The sequence below is a fragment of the Odontomachus brunneus genome, unplaced genomic scaffold, assembly GCF_010583005.1.
Source record: "Odontomachus brunneus isolate Ranch 3 - 2012 unplaced genomic scaffold, Obru_v1 Obru_scaffold_097, whole genome shotgun sequence".
NCBI lineage: Eukaryota > Metazoa > Arthropoda > Insecta > Hymenoptera > Formicidae > Odontomachus > Odontomachus brunneus.
The window spans coordinates 995,396-1,005,254 of NW_022639547.1; the positions used below are offsets into that span (position 1 = coordinate 995,396).

General features: G+C 44.6%; 1 protein-coding gene across 1 annotated transcript; it reads right to left on the reverse strand.

Moving 5' to 3' along the window:
• Positions 1-262: 262 nt before the first annotated feature.
• Positions 263-6,811, reverse strand: LOC116848684 (translation initiation factor IF-2-like). The gene is made up of 3 exons (XM_032825013.1): positions 6,647-6,811; positions 3,432-3,493; positions 263-3,144 (listed from the first exon to the last, which is right to left on the reverse strand). Exons 1-3 carry the CDS (start codon positions 6,659-6,661, stop codon positions 1,473-1,475), a joined length of 1,749 nt encoding a protein of 582 aa, XP_032680904.1. The 5' UTR covers positions 6,662-6,811; the 3' UTR covers positions 263-1,472.
• Between the last annotated feature and the right edge of the window lie 3,048 nt (positions 6,812-9,859).

The following is a 9,859-nucleotide window of genomic DNA, read 5'->3' on the forward strand; positions in this document are numbered from 1 at the left end:
AGACAGGCTTGCTCTCTTGATTCTCGTCTTATCCTAAGAAAGCATCGTACTTCTCTTCTCTGCCGCGTCACCTTTCCGTTTCGTTTTTACGCCTAACTTTCGCCTAACGTCAATTAATTGCTGTACAAAAATAATTAATTGCAAAAACGCTTAGAAGAAATACAATCTGTAATTTCTTTAATTGGCCTTCAGAGCGTTTGTCAATATGTATGATATGTTAGGAAAATTATTTTCATATTATATCTTGGAAATTATATAAATATGTGGGAAAAAATACAAATTGTTTTATTTACAAACGTAAAAAAATTTCATTCTCACTTTCCTCCCCTCTTTTTCTTCTTTATTACCACCACGTCAATCAGTGCTCGAAATTAATTGCGCTTCTGAGCCTATTTAATCACTATCACTTCATCAAGCCTGTAATTTAGTCAAATATGAATTCTCTCTCTCTCTCATAGTGCCCAAACTCGCATCTGTGTAACATTTCTGTCTTCTCATGTCTGAATGTCAATTACTCTCGACACATTACAAACAACGAAGAAAGAAATCATACATAAAAACGCGAGGAATATTTAATTAACGCCGTGGCATATAAAGCATTATTTATTAACGTATAAAAAAATATTAACATGCACGCATCTAAATAATCAAACGATATGTACACACTGGAGAATTAAATTACGCATAATTACGAATACATGTCCATCCCGAGTTTTGATAAATCATCTAATAATATACATTTTATAATCCCAAATATAGGCGATTATATACTGGAAAATGAATAAGAGAGAAATGTTACGCTTTCGACGTCTTATCAATCATTTCGGTGAAATTTAAGATTAGATTATCATGATACAACAGATATTGAGCGTTATGTAATCTTAAGAATTAAACGTTTCGTTCGATGTAGATGACGCGTATAAATTGTAACTCTAGTTTTCAACGAATATGACAAACATTCTTCTAACGACGATTTGTTTGATTTTGCCCCTCTACATTCTATTTAGCTAATATTCGCAGACAACATGACCGTATCCATCACGATGATATCCTGACAATCAAATATTCGGATAGATATAGAATAATCTGCGTAAAGAATCGTCGGCCGTCAAAGGATATGCAACGCGAACGCGCTGTCACCAGGATAATCGTTAAAAAATTTTCCTCGTCCACTCCTCCGGTGCATATCTCATCGTCGCGATGCTTTCTAACTGTTAACCATAAGCCTTTCCCTCCTTCTAGTATACGTCTATCGGCCCGACTTTACTCCAAGACTTTCCTCCCGAGATGCGTGTCCATTTGTGGGCAATCAATTATCACAAATCTTATAAAGTTCGAACAACTTTCTTGGTAGCACGCGCTGAGTTCTTCGCCAGAATCCGCTTCTCGGGCCTATGAGCGCGCCGTGAAATGGACAAAGGAGGAAAATCGAAGTCGGTCGAGCGTGACCCTCGACGACGACGACGACGATCTTACTTGTAGCCGTGATGACCTTCATCGTGATGGGACTCAATGGGCACCCAAACTTTCTCCCAGACGGGCTTCCAAACCTTCTTCCAAGCCGGTACCTGCACATCTTTCCAAACCGGAACCCACTTGCTCTTCCACTCGTCTTTCCACACCTGCTTCTTCTGCGTGACCCAGATCTGCTTCTTCTGAGGCACCCATACTTGCACCGATTCTTCTTTCCAGACCAGCTTCTTGTCCGTCACCCAAATTTGTTTCTTTTCCGACTTCCAAATTTGCTTCCATTCCGCTTTCCATTCTAATTTCTTCTCGCTCACCCAGATCTGTTTCTTCTCGGTCCTCCAGATCTTCTTCCAGACCGGCTTCCAGATCAGCTTCTTCTTCCAGAGATCGTGACTAGTATATTGCCAACCATGATGGTCCTTGCCCACGTATTGTTCGCCAGGTATACCAATCTTGATCCATTCCGGCACCCAAATCTTCTTCCAGTCGGGTACCTGGATCTCCTTCCACACTGGCACCTGGACTTCCTTCCATACAGGTTTCCAAACCTTCTTCCAAGCCGGTACTTGAACCTCTTTCCAGGCTGGCACTTGTATCTCCTTCCAAACGGGTTTTTGGACTTTTTTCCATACTGGCACTTTGACCTCCTTCCAAGCGGGCACTTGAATTTCCTTCCAAACCGGCACCTGCACCTTCTTCCACTCTTGCTTCCAAATCAACTTGGACTCTGTTTTCCAGATTTGCTTCCACTCGGGTTTCCATACCAGTTTCTTTTTCCACACGCCTTTCGGTTGATCATGCGCCGGAGGGCCGTATGATCCCGAAGGCGGTGACGGCGGCCCGTAGGATCCTGAAGGTGGTGGCGGTGGCCCGTAGGAGCCGGACGACGATCCGAAGCCACCGCCATCACCACCCGATCCGTGATGATCACCGAACGAACCACCTCCGAAACCACTGTCAAAGGATCCTCCTCCTCCTCCTCCACCATGACCGCCGTCATAGGATCCTCCGCCGTGGCCACCGTCAAAGGAGCCTCCTCCACCGTGGCCACCGTCAAAGGAGCCTCCTCCACCACCGTGGCCACCGTCAAAGGACCCTCCGCCGTGGCCACCGCCATAGGACCCTCCGCCGTGGCCACCGTCAAAGGACCCTCCGCCATGGCCACCGCCAAAGGACCCTCCGCCGTGGCCACCGTCAAAGGATCCTCCTCCTCCTCCTCCGTGACCACTGTCGTAAGATCCTCCGCCGTGACCGCCGCCGCCGCCGCCGCCGTGACCGCCGCCGCCGCCGCCGAAATCGTGGGATCCCGTGCCGTGATCGCCGCCGAAGGATCCGTGATCACCACCGGATGGCGCGCCGTAGCTAGACGACGGTGGGCCATAACTCTGCGAAGGTGCCCCGTAAGATGAAGATGGGCCGGACGGCGCGCCGTAGGACGACGAAGGCACAGACGGTGCACCATACGATGATGATGATGGCGCGGACGGTGCACCGTAGGATGACGATGGCGCGCCGTAAGACGATGACGGAGGCGGAGGTGGTGCGCCGTACGAGTCGGAGGGTGCACCGTAAGACTTTGATGGCGGGCTATAAGAATCGGACGGCGCCCCGTACGATGTCGACGGTGGTCCGTGATTGTTCAGCGGCGGCCCATATTGCGAGCTTATGGGAGGCCTGCAACGTTCATTCTAGATTGAATGCATCCGATCTTATTACGTCATTCGACAAATTTTTGCACCAACGAGAAAGCTTCTTTCAACTTGATTGCGTACACACGATTTCGAGTTGCATTCAATTATGTACACGTGCAGACTGCAAAGTGCAACAAAAAACTTACTACTTTATATATTTAGTCATTATGAATGTTAATTAAAATTCATTTGTGGTGTATGATAATTTCTACATCTCGACTGAGTGTTTCTCCTTAAGTGCCATATGTTAATAACTCATTATGTACTCACTCTCTCTTTGTTCTAATCGGGTCTCCAAGCGCGGAGATAACAAAGAGGCCGCAGAATATTGTCTGAAAGAATCCTCTTAATTAGTTCCGTAAGGACCCCTATGCGAGTGATTCGCATTTATATTGTCTATTGTAAGTGATGATGATGGTGATGACGATGACGATGCTTAGAAATTCAGGAAGCGAGAGTTGGGAAAATGGCAATATTGTGTTCTACGTGAAAAGCGAAAGTGAATCCAATATCGAATTCAAATTAGAAACAAGTAAACGGTCGACTCGACCGTTTTCCAACGTTTCACTAAACATTTCTTGAAATATCGACTTATTATAAACAACAAACAAATATAGGCGATCCAAAGCCACAAAGGCGTTGTGTATTTGTATTGTCGATTCGTATAAAAATATTTGTGTTAAATTTACACCTGTGTGTGAATGTTAATTTAACATGTTGTCATTATTTTGGACATATTCTGCGTTGAGTTAATAAAAAGTCATCATTTCTAAATATTAAAATAGCACAATAGTCTCCAAGCATTTTTGTCCGTTGCATTTTTGTGTTAATTTTCGATATTTTATTTGTGTTGTTTGCTTACATATTTGCCCTATATTGAATCAACATCGAAATTAGAGTGGACAAGATATGTGTTAAGTTCAAAATCTTTTACCATGTATAATGTTTGAGAAAAATTAACGTGTTTCGATCGAATGATGGCTCAGGGCCAAATGTTAATCGCTGTAGCGTAATCCGCGTGTACGTTATCCTCGCGCGCATCAACACGTAAAAACAAGGGTACGCTAATCGTGCGATCGACCATGCTAAAGAGGCTACCGCCGCCTCCGCCGCCGCCGCCGCCGCCACCGCCGCGTTAATCGTCCTCTCTCTCTCGAGCGTGTCGCGATCCCGTCATTATCGCATCCGTGCGATCAGCGGCCATCAAAACTCTTCCACGGCTTTTCCTCGCGCGAAACTCAATCGTCGTCGTCGTCGTCGTCGTCGTCGTCGTCGTCGTCGTCGTCGTCGATCGTCGTCGAGGGATGGTAAGGGAGTGATCGTCGCGAATTTCTATACGCTCGCGGGCTTTACGAGTGCATCTCTCAAAAATGAAAGTGTCCGTCGCCGCGTGTGAACACACGGTCGATGTAAACAGGCGTAAATTGGGTCGACGTGTCCCCACCGCGGCTCCTCTCGTCTCTTTGCGTTCCCAGAAGGGGCCGTCGGGAAGCCCGGGCCCGACAATTAACTCGTCGTACTTTGCGAAAGTGGACTCTCTTCCGAGAGATTCTTTCTTTTTTTCCTTCTTTCTCACTGGATATTATCTTCAAGCGGTATTCGTCGCGGATTAACCCCGCGGAGAGGAAATGTCGAAACGTCGACAATTTCAGATCTCAGAGGATCATCCTCCAACCGGTTGGTATCCTGGTTCGAGAACCCAGAGGGTGTCTCGGATTCACTGCGTCGCCTTTGGCTTCTCAGATCCGGTTTTTATACTCTCTTCTTCCTGAACGAAAACGTCCAGAGAATCGGGATAGCTATCTCGAGATACTAACGATCGAAAAGCACGATCTTTTCGGCTATTAAGGTGTAAGGGATGCGAGAAAAGTTATTCGCCTGATAAGGAAACGTATGTGGAAGTGTATGTCTCTCGCCAATCCTGATGGGTTTTGGATACGTTGTGGAGCAATTGAAAGTAAGAAACACCTAATCTTTTAAGATGTGCCTTTTCATACGTTCACCAGAGCTTGACATAATTCCTCGAAAGTAATCCGACAAAATCGGTTGTCAAGTGAGGTGTACTTTCATATTTCCATTTGGGCATCATTTGTCTAAGTGTCGAGGTGGAGAGATCGCATAGAAACGGAGCATTCTAGACATACGTGTCTGGAATTTTAGCAATGAAGCTTTGACTCTGTTACTTGAGAAGTCGCGTCGCGTCGCATCATAGCAATCCTATTGAATCTCGTACACGGTAGTCGATACTAATGTATCTGCGCCTGGTATTTCCAGTATAGCTCCCGTTTGCAAAACTTTCCATTCCGCGCGAGTGAAAAGTGACAAGAATACCCGCAATTGTCGTTGGAAAATGGCAGCAATTTACCGCCTCGTCTGTAACCATTTACTGGTTATAATGCAGCGCTACTGTTTCGTACTTTAAGGTCATGGTGTCGGCTGTTGTCTGTACTTTTCTCGCGTTAGGATGGAAATGAAACGCGAACATGACGCTTAATGATAAATACCGCCTCTACGAAACGAGAAATGCCTCACGGTTCCTCGGCGATAAGTCAATGGTACGAGCGCCAATTAAAAAACGATGTGATGCCGAGAAAGAGTCGTATTTACGTGAAATCATCCCTTGGTAAATTGTTCAAAGATACATTATACGTCCGTATAAACGCATCTCTAAAAATAAGATATCTAAGGTTTGTATTCGTTACTTTGCCTCTATAACTACTTAAGTTACTAACTTGCCTTAGATGAGATAATCAGGAGTTTTGAAAATCTGGAGTTAAACGCGAATTTCTCAGCTGAATCACGATTACAAATTCAGGATCTGTATTAATGGTAGTTGCTTGGATCTGATCTCAGGTGAGATACTCAAATTCGAAATTCGAGTTGAATGTGAGTTTTTCAGTGCAGAATCGTGATTACAGATTTAATGCTGCATGTATTACATGATTCAAGAAAAAAAAAAAAGTGAAATCTAATTCTAAATTTAGATCTGTCCATGTCATACGGAATAAGTTCCAAGTAACGACATTTAATGTGAGCCATAATGTTACACGTATCATATGATTCAATTGAATACTAATTCTAAATTTAGATTTAGATATCTTACGTGAGACAAGTTCCTAGTAATCGAATGCCTAGGCTTATCTAATTGAGGATATCGAAAAGATATTGCTACGTAACGATAGATTCGGACGTTCAACTACACAAATCTATGCGCGCAGGAGTATATTGAGACGATCCGACCGACAGAGGAGCTGGACAATCGAAAGGATAACGCGCACAGGATGTGTCACTGTATCGCGCGATACGTCCGGACCTTGAAGCAACAATGATTTTTTCTGCATACGCATAAGTTCTTATACCGATAATACCCGCGTCACTTCCGGTCTTAGGAAAAAGCTCACATGTGTCACGACGAAAGCACTGACGAAAGCACACGGACCGAGGAGCTAATGAAAGATGAAAGCACTATGATAATAAACACTGACCAGAATGAACCGCATGTCTCCCGCCGCCGACGAGGGTTGTCGCCCACTGTAGGAGAGAAAAGAAAACCAAGAACGGCACCGACCGCCGTCCTTTTTTTACGGTTCGTCACTCCTCTGATGAGTTTGTAGTGACATCCCCGTGGCTTTTATAGCAAATGTACACCTCCGCCTAGACGCTCACGGTACCCTAGACACTCGGACCTTTCGAGGAGGGGTACCAGAAGAGTATTACTATAGTGTCTAAATGGGGGGTGCTGCATCCCGACTCTTCTTGGTACATCTTCAGTTAGGAGGGGATCCCCCTCGTTCATGCTTCGTAGTGAATGCGCCACGACAGAGATTCTACGACGAGGCGATCGTCGTAGCCGAGAGTCGCGAGTATCGTGATGCAAAGTGTGCTTTCGCAGAGTATAAACGCACAGAGATCGATCTGCGTTTAATAATACAGAATAACAAGCGTGGATAAAAGGAAGCAGGGAGCGAGAGACGATCTCCGATACGTATTTAACCGACTACCGATACTTTTGGTAGATTCGCCATTGAATTGATTCGTTCTCGCTACGAGATCGCAGCTAGATCTTCAGATAATCGATCGACGCATTCTAGTTCATCTAACAGCATGTGTTACGAGAACTGATTGCCTGATCAAGCGACACAAAAACGGAAAAAAGACTTGCTGATTCAAAGAGATTCAATTGACGGCGGACGTCGACGGTTTGCGTATGCAAACGTCGACATGTAGCCAAGCAATGACACGCGACACACGCGATACAACCGGTAATGACTTTCTCGATAATTATTATCAAGGTCCCTCTCGTAGGCGATCCCCGTGAGGGGAATGGACTTTCTATCGCTTCTTGTATCGACGACTAAATCGCACGGAGTAGTTTCAAGTAAAACACGTACTCACAGTTAATGGAAGTGGAGAAGGATTCGTCTTCATGAACGTTAAACAATCTAAAGAGAAATTATCATCCTCGTGTTATGTAAAAATCGCGAACGAACACGCGCTTTGAAGTTGCGCCGTTCGAAAGCCGCCGCCGCCGCCGCCGCCGCCGCGATTACAAAGGAAACGTTCTATTGGCTAATTGTCACAACAAAATATATACAAATGAGATACACGTGAATCTCATTTGGTTACAGTTACGTAAGATCCAACTCACAAAATTAGAATTTTAGAATTTTTCTCACCGATGGGTGGTCTACCGTCTATGTCTTTCCGCATTATGAGATCCGAGATCCTTATGAGCGTTTAAAAATTAATTAAAAAACAAGTTTTATTTTTTCTACAATACTATTGTACTTGTTTAGTAGTCGTGTCTTTTTTACCAATTTCAATCGTTGACATTTTGTTGATATTTTCAGTGATTTTCTTCAAAAGGGATGTTTTCTTGTGCTTCTTTTTTGTTCAACAAATTTAACGTGAAAGGCCGTAATTTAGTCAGTAAGCTAGTAGTCTGTCGAGAACTTTGAAACGTTTCTCTCTCGCGCGCATCATCCTCTCCCGTCTTCCCGATCATCACGACGCTTGCACGTCGATGCGATCGGCGTACGATCTTTGCTTGGCCTCACGTCGCATCAGTGAAAGGCAGCCTCGATGTGTATGCGCTCCGCTTTTCGGTGCGAGGAGCAACCGAGGTAACCCTCAGGAAGAAAGTCAAAGTGAATCTGCAGATGGCGAGCGCACGCGCGCGCATCGAATGCGGCGAAATTGTTCTCACGTGCATTACGAAATGCGCCGCCTCACGTTGCTCTTTTACATCGTGGGATGCGCCGCAATGCGATGAAATGGGAAAGGCGTTTCCCCGCACTTCAAGATTCGGAAGCGTACGATTGTGAGCGGACGTTGTTATTTCCTCTTGTATCGCGAATTGACGCGCCGCGCACTTAAAGATCTTCCGGCAGATCTGACAAAAAATACTCGATACTTTCCACGGTTGCGTGAAAATATTTCTGCAGGGCTCTTCTTTCGGGATTTTCAAGATTCGTTTGAACCAAGTTAAGGCTGGAATTTACATTCGAAAGTTTCAAATTGCCGTATTTTTCATCCGCGACTTCGCTATCCGTCATTTTTAGCTATTTGCGATATTCGCGTCGAGAAGAGCGAATACAGTTCCGCTGTTCTGAACTAACAAAATGAAATTTAATGGCACTGGGGATTATCTGTCGTCGTAAAAATTATGATTTATGTATTAACTCGTTATATACAACAGGAATTTACGGCACCTAATGCCTCCGATAGAAACCGTGAGGCAAATCGGGATTTTCTCCTAGAGTTCAGGCAAGAGCATCCGTCGCGGATTGTAATGACCAAGAGGCTGAAAGCGCTCGTGAAAATAGGAAGCAATTAAAACATGCGGGCGCGCATCCTGCTCGCACAACGTATCGTCCGCAATTTGTTATAATTACGTAAAACGTAGAGACCGGTTCGCACGATCGGCTGAGCTATTTATGACTTTCAATCCAATGTATATATACCAGTTATATCATTTATAATGGTCGCGACCCTCTTGAAATTATGATAAGTATGCCATCACAGAACATATGTACTCCTCGTAAATCTCATTCCATGGTGTATAATATTTTTCTTCCTTTTTTAAATCTTTTACCGTTAAGTGAAACATGTGTCTGAATATATTACTAATTAATAGATGCATAGATTTCAACTTTGGTGTGAATATACGTGCGTGAAAAGTTGCTTGATAAATCCGCGCGCGCGCGCGCGCGCGCACACGCCAATATCCGGTCTTGAAGAAATTGTTTTTGCAGTGAAATATTACCCGCGCTCTCTTCCACGTCTTTATTTATGGACTTCCGCGCTAAGAATACACTTTACATAATTTACATACTCTCCGGCTATATAAATCGCAATCGTATTTAACCGAAGTAATCCGAATTTTGACCTGGGCGCAGATGACTATTTTTGGATTGCTGTCATGCGTGAGAGAAGAGGAAGCGGCACACCAAGAGAGGATAGCGGCCGCGTAATGGAATCACTTTGACTTTCTTCCGATACGACGTACCAGCTGTCCTTTCGATTTTTTTGCCTTCCAGCAGATAATCGAGTTGCTTACTTTCACTGTGTGTCACGAGAATGCGCAATTTCTGCCTCTGACGCACGATCAAGACGAGACGCAGAATTATTACCGAATCTGCCTGTCGAAAAAAGACGCATTTTACAGTGAACGAGCTACTAGCTTCGAACAGTAGCTA

Bases quoted from the DNA above. Each gene is read 5' to 3' on its own strand.
- LOC116848684 (XM_032825013.1), bottom strand. The intron at 3,145-3,431 runs GTGAGTACATAA...TGAACGTTGCAG, and splicing joins CCGATTAGAACAAAGAGAGA to GCCTCCCATAAGCTCGCAAT.